Source organism: Talpa europaea (genome assembly GCF_964194135.1).
Source record: "Talpa europaea genome assembly, chromosome: 8".
NCBI classification, from domain to species: Eukaryota; Metazoa; Chordata; class Mammalia; order Eulipotyphla; family Talpidae; genus Talpa; species Talpa europaea.
In genome coordinates, this window is record NC_140075.1 from 60,315,403 (window position 1) to 60,331,486 (window position 16,084).

Sequence of the window (16,084 nt, forward strand, 5' to 3'; positions counted from 1 at the left end):
CCCCAGCTCTTGTATGCATAAATAAAATAAATCTTTTTTTTTTTTCTCTAAAGAATGAAATGGAGAGGGGAATTATGAAAGGTATGTATAAAAAAAGAGAGAAAACTAGCCTGGCTGGGGTTGAGGCCTGCGGTGGGAGAAAAGTCACAAATAAAGTTAGACAGGTTTGCCAGATTGTGGCAGCCCTTGAATGTCAGACTGAGGAATTTATATTTTATTCTGTAGCTAAATGGGGAGCTAACTTAGGAGACAGAGTGACCCGGTGAGGCCTCTCACCCCCAGACTAGGTCCCCCCTCTCCTACATCCCGCTTTGTCCAGCAACATAGGTCTGGGAGCCAAGGATTCCAACCGTCTGTCAGGGCTGCCTCTTCCAGACCCACAGCTGTTCCAGAAAAGGTCATGAGAATTCCAAGACCCCCAGCAAGTCCCTCATCTGACCCCCAACTTGCTGTTTGTTTCACTTTCTCCATCTACAAAAATGAACCCATTACCTTTATTTATCCTTCAAGCAACAAATTAGAATAACAGAACTTGGATCTGCTCCTGCTTAGAGGGAAATTCTCATGGACTTTCCATCGGTATCCAGAGGCTGTGTGGAACTCCGGAAGAGAGAGAGAGGCTGGACTCTGAAGGGTGGGCACCAATCCAGGCCCAGCCTCTTCTCTCCCTGACCCCCTCACCCACCCCCATCCTAAACGAGAGGAAGCAGCAGCTGTTGTCCTGTGGGGGAGACAGGCAGAAGTCCACCTGGCACCACTGGGACTTTCACAACAACCGCCAGTGACTTTAAACACACACACACACACATAGAGCAGCAGCAGCAGCAGCCTGGGGAAAGGTTGGGCCAAGAGCAGTGACTATGGTGACAGAATGAGAAGGCTGGAGCAGCAGCTTCATAGCCCTGGACAGGGCTAGGGGGGTGGGGAGGTGGGGAGGTGGGGGGTGACAGAGACTGCTTGTGTGAGGGGCTCCCCCGTATCTTCTGTCCCACCATTTTGTCTTCTGCTCCTCCTTCTCTAAGTTTTCTCCCTTCTGCCAAACTCTCCGATCAGTTGTGGTCAGTCCCTATCGTTGTCCTCCTTTCTCCAGAGCTTCTTTTTATCTAAACACAGTGAAGGAAAAATGGCAAAATGACTATACAGAGTACAAAGTGAAGCAAATCTAAGAAGCTGGATATTGAGGCAGATAAATCATTAAAACCGTATGCTTTATCTAACTAATTGAAGCAACGTAAGGGCTCACAAAGCATAATATCCACAAAACACAACAAAACTAACTCTTAATGCTTTGAAAACTATGATGGTTACCAGAGAGGAGGAAGAAGGTTGGGGGGCAATGTGATGATACTAGAACTTTGGTGACTGCAGTAAAGCGCATACAGGAATTAAGGTGTGAGAATGTAGTCCTGAAATAATAGGGTTTTGTAAACAAATGGTAAATCAATAAAATTTCGTTAAGAGAGAAAAGCAAGCGTTTGAACTGAATAGATGGGGCCTCCCTGGTGGCACAAGGGATTAAGACACAACCTATGAAGCTAACTGCAGCCACTGCAGCTCCAGCTTGATCCTCAGCCAGGGAGGAGACCCACATGGCGCAGCAGACCTCTCCTGAATTGCCTGCTGCTCCCCTCAGCAGTGTATTTCAGTCAGTCTGCCTGTCCTGTTCCCCGCTCTGTCTCTGGTGAATCCTCTCACACCCCCATACATCTGGCCTGTACCCCAGCTCTTGTATGCATAAATAAATAAAATCTTAAAAAAAAAATCTTTAAAATCTTTTTAAAAAATGAATTGAATAGATGGTAGTTTCAATAATTCTACCACAATTTTAAAGCAAATGTAAACTTTCACTCTCTCTTCCCTTTGACCTGAGACAGAGGAGCTGTGTTCATTTTACTTTCACATAGCATTAAGGCAGCCTTCTGGAGAATCCAGCATAACGGAGTTGAAGAGCAAACTAGAATAATTATAATGACAGGAAAACACAAGAGCAGAGAGCAGCCCAAGTCGTGGTTTGGAAACATCTCACTCTAGAATAATGAGAAATGAGACAGAGTCCAAGATAGGAATTCAAATGAGCTTTTTCTCTCTTACGGGTCCTGCAACCCAAGGCTCTCTCCAGGGCTAGGCTGGCCTGTGCTGATCCCCATTGTACCCACAGTCTGCCTTAACCAGGGATTTTATCTCCAAGCATTTGCATTCCTACGGTGGCAGAGGCATCATTCTCCATCCAGAAGTTCAAACTGCAAAGACTCAGGCACCTTAACAAAGCAGTGAAAGCTGTTCCCACCGACAAGGGCTTCCAGAGGGCAAAGCAGCAGAGCCAGAGCCTGTGTGAACTTGCTCTTGGCTCTATGTTGCCATCTAGTGGTGTATCCTATCTCCAACACCATTTTTTTCCCCCAAAGATCCTTCATCCTGGCCCAGAGCCTTGCTCTCCCTCTGCTAAAATGATGTCCCTTAATATCAAAACAAATACCCCCTATTTCAGACTCAAAATCCTAATTTCTGCACCAGAATGAAAATCTCATGATAGAGGCATTTTATGTGTTCTCTCTACCATCACAATCCACACAACAGCCAACTTGTCTTTAAAGGAACAGGCATTGTACTGCTGCTTACAACACTCCCAGAACTCCCCACTGTGTTCAGAGCAAGCCAGAGTCCTTCTCACAGTTGCTGAGGTTTGCCATGATCCGGTCTGTGGTCCTCTCTGACCTCATCACTCACCTGTGCCAGCCACACTAGGCTTCTTTCTCTTCCTCTTACACCCCAGGCATATGTCTGCTTAGGGCCTTTGCAGTGCTGTTCCCTTTACCTGGAGAATCCTCCAAGTGCAGGTTCACTCTCTCACCTTCAAGTCACCTACTTCAATGACCCTGATTAAAAATCACTGGTGAGAGTGAGAATGGCACATATTAAAAAAACTAGCAACAACAAATGTTGGCGAGGATGTGGAGAAAAAGGAACTCTTCTGCACTGTTGGTGGGAGTGCAAACTGGTCCAACCACTATGGAGAGCTGTGTGGAGATTTCTGGACCTACTAAACATAGAGCTTCCATATGATCCAGCAATTCCACTCCTAGGTATTTACCCAAAGGACACAGAAACATCAATTCCAAAGAGCACCTGCACCCCTATGTTTATAGCAGCACTGTTTACAATAGCTAAGCTTTGGAAACAACCCAAATGCCCAAAAATAGATGACTGGATCAAGAAGATGTGGTACATATACACCATGGAATATTACTCAGCATTCAAAAAAGATAAACACATGCAATTTGCAGCAACATGGATGGCACTGGAAGGGATCATGCTCAGCGAAATAAGCCAAAAAGAAAAAGAAAAATACCGGATGGTCTCACTCATAGCAGGAATCTAGAAAACTTAAATAAGGGACCAGGAAAATGAATATAAGAAAGTGAAAATCAAAATCAACAAAAAACTATGAACCAGAGACACTTTTTGGGGGGTGGGGGGCGGGAGGGGAAGGATTGGGGTCAGAATGGGGCATTTGCAATTGTATGGGGGAATATAAAAATAAAATTTATTATTTAAATAAATAAATAAATAAATAAATAAATAAAATAAAATCACTGGTGAGGCCTCCCCTGATGGCTCAGCGGTTGAGCACTGGGTTGCGAAGCTGTCCGCAGCCTCTGCAGCACCAGTTCCATCCCTGGCCACCGGGCAAGGGTCCCACATGGCGAGCAGACCTCTCCTGCCGCCTGCTGCTCCCCTCAGCAGTGTACTTCGGTCCTTCTGCCTGCTCTGCTCCCTGCTCTGGCTCTGGTGAATTCTCTCACCCTCCCACGCTTCTGACTGTACCCAGTGCTTGTATGAATAAATAAATAAATCTAAAAAAAAATTAAAAATAAAAATAAAAATCACTGGTGAAGGAAACTCCATGGGGCTATACCTGAGGGGGCGGGGCAAAGCAAATATTGTTCAAAAATGAACAATGATGTAAAAAATTTTTAAAAATTAATAAAAAATGGAAAAATATCAACTTTACTTTCAAGAATAAACACAAAATTAAAGGGGAAAAAATAAAAATCACTGCCTGCTCATTTCTGACCTGTCCTGTCCTTTTTTCCTTAGCAATTGTCCCTCTTTTTTAAGATTTATTTTCATTTATTTATGCATACAAGAACTGGGATGTAGGCAAGAGGTGTGTGGGATGAGAGGATTCACCAGAGACAGAGCAGGGAATAGAACAGGCAGACCGACAAAATACGCTGCTGAGGGGAGCAGCAGGCGAGACAGGAGAGGTCTGCAGCACCATGTGGCCATCCCCTGGCTGGGAATCCAAATCAAGCTTCAGTGGCTGTGGATAGCTTCATAGTGCTGAGACTTAACCCCTTATACCACCAGGGAGGCCCAGCAATTATCCCTTTGAGCAAAGTATGTACTTTTACATTACTTTCCTCCAATGGATGGGAAGCAGCACATTGGTAGGGGTTTCTGTCTCCTTTGTTTTCTGACATATGCTCAGCACATAGTAGGTGCTCAATAAATATTTGCTGACTACATGAATGAAGCTGAGCCAAAATTCTAAGATCACCTGCTACTTACAGGTGAATACTGAAAATAAAAATACGGTTCATCTCATCTGCCCAGGTCTTCCCAATACAGATAGTGATGATTCTCTGCCTCAGTGTCGCGGTTCTCTGCACATGCCATAGACACTCCCCTGAGGCACCTAAGCAGCATTGACTCACGTTCTTCACACAGCTCTAACTACCATGAGAAACAGGGCATACATAGCAAAGGAAGGCCTCAGACTGGGTGTTGAGAGAACACTACCACCAAAACCATTCTCAGTTTTGAAAACTTCAATAAAAGTAGGGAGGAAGAGAGGTTAGGATGAGAGGTGTTGGAGGCCTTCTCCAGGTAAAACCATATGGCCTTGGTGGCACTGGAACTGGAGGGACTCAGAGGAATGAGCTATTATAAAAGAGCTGAGTTGGGGTGAGGCTGGACATCGTGACTGTGATGACTCATCCACTCCCCTATCTCTTCAATTCCTCTGAAAAGTAAGCAGTGGTAAGTCACGATGGCAAGAAATGATACAAAGCAGCTATTCTATCTGTATATCAGGTCAGAGAAAAAGCAACCCTTATACACAGTGATGTGCTCTGCTCTGATCTCTCACTAGAGGGTAAATCTAGCAAGAGACAAATGACAGCTCTGCCTGAAATTCATTTTGGGTCAACACCTAGGTCAGGTGTTTTACTGGTGTCATCACAAAGCCATGTGGCCAGGGGCCAAATCTTTAAATGTGAGGATTCACACTTCCTCATTGTCCAACACGTTTAGGCAGGTACACTCGCTCCACAGGCATCCCCTCCTTCAGGACACTGGACACGTTAACGAAGAGGCATGACCCTGATTCATTTCCTGATCCAGGACTGCGCCGAGTCCACCCCCAAAAGAAGTAACATAGCCCGGCCCACTCTGGAGGACTTAGTGAGAAGAGAGGCCAGAGACCCAGCGGTGGGTAGGGACATTCTCAGCCCAGGTAGAACGAGAACCCAGGGAGAAGGTGAAGCCTGCGTGGGCCACAGGTGAGGTGAGAGCACAGAAAAGGGGTTGGTTCTGACGTGATGAGTGCACGCGGGTGAATGATCAGAGGGATAAAGGGCAGGCTCTGCGTAGGAGGAATAGGGGCCCACACAGGGAAGAGAGATGGGGGATTGGAGGCACAGAATGGGGTCATGGAGGACATGAGACACAGAGAAACGTATAGGGACATGTGGGGATGAAACTCAAGCCACAGAAGACAGAACAGAGAGTGGGAGCCAAGAACAGAATGAAGGAAGGTAGAGATATAAAGCCAGGGGGTGTGGAGCCACGGGATTAGGGGATGCGCCCTCCGGATGTGCAGGGAAAAAGAGGGGAGACAGGGAGGGAGGGAGGACACAGTAGGGGAGAGAAATGATGATGATCTAGAAGGAGCAGATATAGAAAGTTTAGTTTCTGACCTCCTGCTCTTTGTTCCCATTGACTCCAGCCTTCCATTCTGACTGTTCCCCCTAGGAGAGATGGCACCGGCCAGAGCAGGATTCAGCCCCCTGCTGCTGCTCCTGCTGCTGGGACTGTGGGTGGCTGAGGTCCCCGTCAGTGCCAAGCCCAAGAACATGACCTCAGCTCAGTGGTTCGAAACTCAGCACGTGCAGCTGAGCCCTCAGCAATGCAACGTGGCGATGGCCAACATCAACAAGTACACGAAACGCTGCAAGAATATCAACACCTTCCTGCATGAACCCTTCTCCACAGTGGCCGCCACCTGTCAGACCCCCAACATAGCCTGCAAGAATGGCCGTGACAACTGTCACCAGAGCCAAGAGTGTGTGTCCTCCACCAGCTGTGAGCTCACCTCGGGGACATACCCAGGCTGTAAGTACAAAGAGAGGCAAATGGACGCCTTCTTCATCGTGGCCTGTGAGCCTCCCCAAGCAAAAGATAACCAGAGCTACCAGCTGGTTCCCGTGCACCTGGACAATGTCTTTTAGTTTTCCAGGTTCCCAGCCTTCCTCCTCCTTGGACTGCACCTTTGTTCCTTCTCCAGGTCTCTCTCTGACCCACTTTCCCTAAGCCCAGAAGCTTCTCTCCCCCTCCTTGTTTGGGGCCCTTTCAACTCAGGCTCCTCTGAGGGGGAGATGAGGTTGAGAGCTTGGCGGGCTAAGATCCAAAAGAGAGTCTTTCATCTTTCTGTTGCTGTGTTTCCAACGGTGATCCCCAAGAGCAGGGCTAACTAAGCTCAGAGGTGTGGGTGCCTGTCTGGGCCTTGAACTTCTCTCTCTTGCCCCATCATGGCAGCATGACAAGAAGAGAAAATAAATGGAAAAGAATGTGTGAGACTCTGGGGGCCTCCCCCGTGGCGGTGGCACAGCAGGTTGAGCACTGTGAAGCTGCCGGCAGGCCAGGGAGAAACCCACATGGCGAGTAGACCTCTCCTATCTCACCCGCTGCTCCCCTCAGCAGTGTCCTTCGTCTGTCTGCCTGTTCTACTCCCCGTTCTGTTTCTGGTGAATTCTTTCACCCTCCCACACCTCTGACTGTACCTTGACTTGTACCCCATTTCTTGTATAAATAAATAAATGACTTTTAAAAAAAAGAATGTGTGAGACTCATGTACAGCGCTGTTTCTGTTCCTAAACTCAGAGTGTCCCCCAGCTCTGATGTGGTTGTGAGGTGACCTCTGTGCAGAGGGGTGGCCGGAAGGAAAGACAAGTCAAAGAAGACACTTCATATTTATATAGCATTTCATGCTTTTCACGCTGTGGCCACTGGAATCCCCGTGAGACAGACCTGACAGGGATTACTTGTCTTCTTTTGGGATGAGGAAATGGAGACTTCACAAAGCTCAAATAATTAGTTGGTCAAATTGGTTAGTAGCAGAACTTGGACTTGGACTTAGGTCTGCTTAGCCTAAATAGAGTACACTGTCTGCTCTACCATCAGGCCAAAAAGGGAGAAACTTCTGTAGGGGCAAGAGAACTAGGTAAGAGTTCACCCATGAAGAAATGTACCCTGAGAACTCAGAAGAGTCAGTTACCCTGTGTTGGCTGCAATAAAGGTCACTACTTCTCTAGCCAAGAGTCTGTTTATGAGGTGCTCCAGGGATCTTAATTCAGCTCTCTCTCTCTCTCTCTCTCTCTCTCTCTCTCTCTCTCTCTCTCACACACACACACACACACACACACACACACACACACACGCTCTCACTCTCCCTCCTCTTCTCTTTCCTCCCCACTTATTTGCCATCCCTCTTCTCCACCCTTCAACCTGGGTAGATCTCCTAAAGTTATAGGGACAGGGGAGTGTCCTGGCTTCATCCCCCTGCTCCAGGATCACATTTCCCTTGACCTCAAGGGACTTCCGTGGCCCAGAGCCTGCTTGTCACAAACAGGCTGGTGGGAGCTGCCAGAGCTTCCTTCCTCCCGATAATGATCTCTCCTATCTCCGTGAGTCCCTGGCTCTTCACTCTGGCAGTCTGCCCCGGGCAGAGGGGTTGAGATGTGGAACTGCCACCCCCCTGACCCCCTGGGCTACAGACACAGTTTCTCACTCCCTTGTGCACTGGAGAAACTCTGGCTTTCTGATGACAGGTCCCAAGAGCCTTCTGCCATGCTGCAGCCCTGACCAGCACCAGTCGCCTTCTCTCTTCCTTTATATCATCACAAACAAGGGCGTGATGCTACGTGCTCATTCTACCTCAGCACCAAATTATGTGGTTAGATCTTCCCTCCCCCACTAGGGAGTCTACTCTAGACCTTTCCTCCCCAGCAACTCCAGTGTTCCTTTCCTCCTTACAGAGTTAGAGTAAGCTTTGGAGCCAGATAGAATTGGGCATCCTTCTTGACTCTGTGGTTCTCTCAAGGAAACTACCAAACCGACTCTCTGCAGTTGTGTTTCTTTGTTGTAAAATGGGAGTAAAAGCACCTACCCAACGGGACTGTGGGAAGATGTAGAAATGGCATTCATGCAGCCTTCATGACCCTGGGCACTGGGGGGGCATTCACTCATAACTGCTGTTAGCAATATTGCTGACCAGTCATAACCAGCTTTGGTGAAATGCAGACCCAGGGGAACAGCTGACTCAGTTTGCCTCGAGGGCTTTCTTCTGCAACAGCCATGTTAGGGAGGAGTTCAGAGACCAAGTCTGCAGGCAGAGTCCTGCTAGTTGTGCTGGTGGACCTGGTGGTTTGAGATGATAAGGAGAGAAGGTAGGGAAGAGGTGATGAGAAGAAAAGAGAGCAGATCATGGAACAATTCCAACAGAGTATGGGGCCAATAAGTTGACGAGTCTTGAAAGTAGACGTGCACTATAAAACCTTGTGGCCAAATGCCAAGTGACTGAGTAAAGCCCATACTGTAGTGACCATGCTCTCTATATTATTTTAAAGACATGGTGACTTTCAACCAAAGTACACAGAAAACCAAGATACTTGGGTGTAGCTGATTTTTCTCTTCAATTTTTTTTTCCCACAACTCTTTATGTAGATACATAGATATAAATACAGATGCTTTTTCTTATGGATGTTGTGGTTTGGGAGACATCTTCACAAAATTCTGCGGTTTTTTTTAAAGATTTATTTATTTATGCATACAAGAGCTGGGGCACGGGCCAGAGATGCGGGGGGTGAGAGGATTCAGCAGAGACAGAGTGGGGAACAGAACAGGCAGATTGACCGAAGTACACTGCGGGGGGAGCAGCGGGCAAGACAGGAGAGGTCTGCTGCACCATGTGTGTTGCTCCCTGGTGGGCCAGGAATCAAACTCGTGCTGCAGAGGCTGAGGATTGCTACACAGTGTAGTGCTTAATCCCTTGTGCCACCAGGGAGGCCCTTCACAAAATTTTAAAGTGGCAAAACTGTTCAATACATCCTCTGAAAATGAGAAGACTTTCCAAATAAGACTGTTTTCTCAAAGACTCATGACCTAAGTAATATTAAATAACTAAAAATTCTAAAGTTACCAATGGTGATAGAATCAGAGTAGTAGTAACTTTGGGGAGTCCTAGTTGGGAAAGGGTAAGAGGTAGCTGGAAATCTTTTATTATTGGTCTGGATATGGTCATGAAAATTTACTGAGCTGTTACTCTCTTAACATTTGAGTGATTTACTACAGCTAATTTATACCTCAAAAAAAATCCCCTTAAAAAGTGTAATCTTTAGTTTATTTTATTTAGCATGATAATTAATAATATATCAATCAATGCTACAAAGATTATCATATAATGAAATAAAATTATGATGTCATCTGATTTCCATTGTCCTGCCTTACACTATTGTTTTTAAAGATTTATTTATTTATACGTACAAGAACTGGGGTACAGGCCAGAGGTGTGGAGGGTGAGAGATTCACCAGAGACAGAGTGGGGAACAGAACAGACAGATTGACTGAAATACACTGCTGAGGGGAGCAGCGGGCAAGTCAGGCGAGGTCTGCTGTGCCATGTGGTGCTGCAGTGGCCGCGGATAGCTTCTTAACCCCTTGCGCCAGCAGGAAGGCCCCTGCCTTACACTATTATTTAAAATGGTACTTTATACTTTGAGCTCAAAAAGGATATAAGGTTCTTTCTAAAGTTTTCCAATTATCACACTCTCTCCTATTATTTATATTAACTGTCAACTAATTTTCCTGTTTTTAACTTTGAAAATGCTCAATAATTGGCATATAATCTAAGCATTCACAACCATTAATTATTATCGCATTTTTCTTAAGGGAATATATGTGCATTTATACTTATTTCTACTTGTTGATAGAATTTCAACATTTTAAAAAATTCAGAAGGAAAATTTCACTCCAGGTTACATCTAGAATGTTCACCAATATTTTGAAAGTGACTTTTCAGATATTAACAATGAATCCAAATGACCTGTCTTGTTTTCATTACTGTTCTAACTGATTAGATGTGACAGTCATCCATTCCTTCACATAATCTTGATCACAGCCAAGTTTAGAGGTGCCAGGAATAATGTTGAAATAGGCATTTGGCTATTCAGCCTTCCAAAGGCTGAAGTTGAGATCCAAAATGAATAAGAGGTTTGTGCATAGCAAGTCTGCCTGAATCTTAATGCATTCTTACTTGAAAGTGGAGGAATGAGGAAAGGAGACTGATTAGCTATGAGACATTTCTCTTACTGGGGGCAGGAGCGTGGAGAAGAGAGGAGGGGCTTGTAGATGACTTTAAAGAGAATTGTTTTAGCCTGAAACTGAGGAGCAGAAATGGAGTCCAATAAAGAAAGTAACTCAGGAACTGAGCTAGTTTTGCTAGGAGTGAGACTCAGAGGTAGATTAGTAAGAACTTCTCTATTTGACTCTGGCCCCTGAGGTCTCCACATTCTGTAGTAACCATGGACACTATGAAGAGATCAGGATCCTTCTCTGCGATTGAGTCTACTGGCCCTCTTCATGGTTTTGCTGGCCCTAGAGATAACCTCAGAATGACAGCAGCAGAAAATAGACATACCAGCTGCAGCAACATCCAGAGACCCCTCATCTCTAAGAGCCACTTCATCCCATTTTTCCTTTGCTCCAGCACAACTGGACTTCCAAAAGTTCTTTGAAGACTTCAGATCCTTGCCTTTTTTTTAATAAGTTTTTAAAAAAGATTTATTTATTTATGCATATAAGAACTGAGGTACAGACCAGAGGTATAGGGCATGAGAAGATTCACCAGCGACAGAGTGGGGAACAGAACAGGCAGACTGACTGAAATACACTGCTGAGGGGAGCAGCAGGCAGACAGGAGAGGTCGCTGCACCATGTGAGAAGTCCGGAAATCGAACTCCAGGCATCGAACTCATGCCTTGCTGCAATGGCTGCTGATAACTTCACAGTGCTGTGCTTAACCCCTTGCACCACCAGAGCAACCCCCCAGATCTTCCTATACCTCCCCATCATGGAGGGGTAGAAAGAAAAACAGTTGTAGTTCTTATCTGGATGTGTATCTGTGCAGTACCTCAAATCTAGGAAGCTTGAGAGTATCTAGGGAGCCACAGGGAAATGAGAAAATCCACTTTGTTAATGAGGTCTTACAGGAGGCCCATAGTTCACACAGGGGAGGTAAGAAAAGATGCCAACTAATAATGGAAATACACACTATGGTATTAAGATCTCTTGACTTCTGGAAATAGGAATTTTCTCATCTATATAAGGGCAATCTACCCCAAGGGAGTAGTAGGTAGGATAAATGTGAATGTGTGTGTGTGTGTGTGTGTGTGTGTTTGTGTAGTATTTGGTACAATGATTGGCATGTGGGAAATGTTTGAGCAGTATTATCATTTCTATTTATTACTGTGGTGTCAAATGTTGAGTGGCCAAACCAGTGATGGATAGAGCAGGCCTGATTTCCGTGACAGAAAACAAAGGATTTAAACAAAAGAAGCCAAACTACTCCTCAGCTCTCCTTGCCAAAAAAAGTTCCTAGCCAAGTGTAGATAAGGTAAGGTTCAAGGTCAGACAAAGAGAACAATATGCATTAATTTCTCTAGGTGAGGTAATTTGGAGTGAAGTAGGGTGGGGGGAATGCTTTCAATTAGAGGGAAAAAAAAAGAAAAAGAAAAAAAAATAGGATATCGGGCCTCCCTGGTGGCGCAAGGGGTTAAGCACGACACTGTGAAGCTATCTGCAGCCTCTGCAACACCAGTTGAATCCCCAGCCTGCCAGGGAGCTACCCACATGGCGCAGCAGACCTCTCCTGTCTCACCGCTGCTCCCCTCAGCAGTGTATTTCAGTCAGTCTGCCTGTTCTGTTCCCCACTCTGTCGCTGGTGAATCCTCTCACCCCCTGCACCTCTGGCCTCTACCCCAGTTCTTGTGTGTATAAATAAATAAATCTTTTTTAAAAAAGAAAAGAAAAAGGACCTCAAGTATTTAAGATTATTTTACTTAAAAGACTATTTTAAGACTATTTTACTTAAAAGACATTTTCTTATTTCTACCTTCCATAAGTTCAAAGATATGAAGAGAAGACAGAAGGTTTAAGGTCCCTAATTTTTGAGGGTGTCCTCCATACCTGTTCCTTTTCAAAGGGAACAATTATTATCACAGCTTTTGATGAAAGGAGAGCTCTAGTGACATTTTCAACTCCCCTCCCACTCCTCTACCGCCCCATCCCCCAGTTACCATGCCTTCCCCTTCACCCTCGGAGACCTCTTACATTTTCCCCATCCTCTGATTCACTTTAGTTTGTATTCCACTATCTGTGGTCTTCCGCCACTGCCCAGGGTCCTCCACTGTTTTCCAGTGGATTGCTTACAGTGGGGAAATACCAGAGTTGATACTTCTTATGGTTTCACAAAGAAACTTACATGGCCAACGTGGGCCATGGCATTTAGCACAAGATAGAAGTTCACAACTCCTTAGCTTTAGGCTCTCGCAGTAGATATTCATAAATTGTAATGTTGCAAGAGATTGCATTCAGTGACCTCAGAGGTCATCTTGTTCTGCCTTCCTCAAATTGCAAATGAGAAAAATTAAATCCAGAGCACTTAAACACCTTGCCCAAGATCACATGTCTGATTTAGTGACAACTCTGTTTCTTGACTAAATCCGGTAATGTCTTCAAAGTTGCATTCTAATTCATGGTCCCAAATGGATCTCAGACATTTTCCAATGTCAAACTCATTATACAGGCAAATCAGCCTGAAAACAAGAGATTGCTGGACATGAGACAAAAATATGTTTATCCGAAGAGTGTTTAGTGCCCATGATCCTGACGTGTTTGCATTACTGTTTCTCTCTCCTGGACCATATCTCCTTTACCTGAATGCTCACATTGTGTCACTGAGATGGAAAAAAATAACATCCAAGAAGTTGATGGCATTTTTACTAGTCAAGCGTGTCCCTGGTCCAGGCCACTCGCTGTTGGAGACATAGATAAAGGCACACAGCAAGAACAAAGGTCTTTGCTTTCCATCTGCTATTCAGGACCAGGGTGAAAACACCCGGGAACCCTATTTGGTGGAGCTCCAGCTGTGCCTGAGACATGCTGAGACGTTTTATCTCTGGTAAGGGTCATCATTTTCACCCTCGAGGTTGGTGCATCCAGGGTTTTCATGGTCAACTGGGCCCTAATAGTAATGCTTGTCGGACTTTTCCCCAGAGCACTGGTGGTGGCAGCAAGAATTAATACCCAAAGCCATGTCCTGTGAACATGAGCTTTCTCTGTAGCCACCTTTTTGCAATCAACTAATAGTCATAGGATAACCTTGTGCATAGATTTATTACATGTTATCTTAAAATTTCATGTGTGGTAATAATGGATCAATGTTAATTTCCTGGCTTTGGTGGCTCTACTGGAGTTCTATAGGCAAAATAGTGCTTGTAATTAGGAAATATTCAGTTTAATATTAAGGGGTAATGGGGCATCATCAGCCTCAAATAGTTCAGGAATGCTCATCACTGGGGGCTCTGGGTAAGGCATCTAAGAAAGTTCTACGTACTATTTCTGAAACATATATAAATTCATAATTATTTCAAAGTAGAAAGCATTTTAACATTGTAAAAAGCATTTAACATTGTAAAAACATAATTCATTTGAATTTTTCAACTGAAGCACATTCTACAGTTTTATTTAAGAGAAAAATAATGCTTTAAATTACTCTCTTTCTCCAAAACATTGCTCTCCCTGAAACATTGTTTTAGTGAAAATGAAAAAAGGAAAAAGAAAAAGGACCTCTGTCTTGTGGCTTCATATACCCTGGGCACACACCTGCATTCAGTTTGGGGTAGGGATACAGTGGCCTTAATGAGGTTTCCTTAACTTGCTCTCTGTGAATCTGTATCTCTGGCCAGTATTCTCTTCTAGAACAGAGTGGGGCAGGCAGTCTGGTCATGGGGTCAGGGCACTAGGTAGGTCCTTCACTTGCTCAAAAAATGAGAACATGGACACCGCAACACAGAGCCTTCAGTAAGCTGCTTGTGATTGCTGCTGGCTCTGTTGCTGTAACCTCTGACAAGTCAGAGCCCCTCCGTGGTTGGAGTAAGCCCCAGGCTACGAAACTCATGTGAGGGGCCCCACAAGCCTCAGCTCTGGTTAGGTTAAGCCCACATCCTTTCTTTTTAAAAAAAAAAAAAAAAAGATTTATTTATTTATGCATACAAGAGCTGGGGTGCAGGCCAGAGATGCAGGGGTTTGAGAGGATTCACCAGAGACAGAGTGGGGAATAGAACAGGCAGACTGACCGAAAAGACACTGCTGAGGGGAGGAGTGGGCGAGACAGGAGAGGTCTGCTTCACCATATGGGTTGCTCCCTGGCCGACAGGGGATCAAACTCCTGCTGCAGAGGCTGCGGATTGCTTCATAGTGCAGTGCTTAACCCCTTGCGCCACCAGGGAGGCCCCATCCTTTCCTTCTTGAGGACAGATCTTATATTCAGGGCCCAGGGGACACAGTCCATCCACTGAGGCAAGGTCTTGGTGGAAATGGGCAGGCACCTTAAGAAGGCTTCAAAGAGCTACACAGTAAAGAAAACCCCACTCGTCAGGAAATAGAGTCAACCACTGGGTAACAGAGTGAAGCTTCCCAGGGTGTGGCAGCAGGATTCCATGTGCTGGAACTCAGGGAAGTTCAGAAACCAGGATCTGAGGTATCTCATAGCCATGGGCCTTCAGAGCCAAGAACTCCTCTTGCAGGAGATTGCCTATTGGTTATTGACTCTGCCCAAAGCTCAAATTCCAGCAAACATTCAGAGAGAAGAGGAGAACATTCAGAGAAGCAGGGGCAAGACAGCCCTATTGTTCTCCAGAGCAGCTCAGGAGCCAAATGCTGACTGCCCCCTCCTCTTGGGCCTCTCTGGACTTTTCCAGCCTGAGTTTGTCTCTCTCCAGTTCCCTGGACTTTCATATTACTTGCATTACTCTCTTCTTTTCCTTCTTCTCCCCACTCTTGTGGGGGTTCTGTTATATACGCTCACAAAGTACCGGGGGTGCTGAACATTCACAGTCTGTCTCTTTTATGAATTAGCATTGCAATAATGTTTCACAGCCAGAGTTCATCAACTGTGGGGACTTCAGAGTACTCCATTGTTAGAAGTAAGTGCTCCTTATGTTAGCAGGCGGAATGAAGAGCACCTCAGGACCCCAAGCCTGCACATTCTAAATGTGTTCTGCCATCCGCCGCATAAAGACAAACATTCTCTTAGTGCAGTAGACCTTCAAATACAAAATAACTTTAATATAATTAGTGTGTAATAGAAAGAAGAGAAAGAATGTAGTTAAAATAGTTTCCAAATGAACACCCAAAGTTATAGAACCCCTCCTGCATAAATGTTCAGCCAAACAGGGTTGGCCCAAAAGCTTGCCACAGATCTATTCTTCTTCCTCAGTCCTCTTCCAAGCCCTTTTAGCTTCCCCTTGCTGCTCAGCTCCATGCTTCCTTAGGGTGGGGCAGGGAACCTGGAATCTCCTCTTTCTATGGATATCAAGCTGTTACCTTACAATCACCTTCCCTGGCCCCAGATGGTCCACAAAGATAGCGTTAGCTGTGTGGCAGAAAGTTGGCTGAAAATCTCCTGTGCTGTGCCCAGAGAATACAGCCACTAGTCCTGCAGCTAATGTTATGCCTACATTCA

General features: G+C 45.3%; 1 protein-coding gene across 1 annotated transcript; it reads left to right on the forward strand.

Moving 5' to 3' along the window:
- Positions 1–6,041: 6,041 nt before the first annotated feature.
- LOC311174810 (ribonuclease 7-like) lies at positions 6,042–6,512 on the forward strand (the record flags this gene model as incomplete). The annotated part of the gene is made up of 1 exon (XM_084239538.1): positions 6,042–6,512. One exon carries the CDS (start codon positions 6,042–6,044, stop codon positions 6,510–6,512), a length of 471 nt encoding a protein of 156 aa, XP_084095664.1.
- Positions 6,513–16,084: the final 9,572 nt, after the last annotated feature.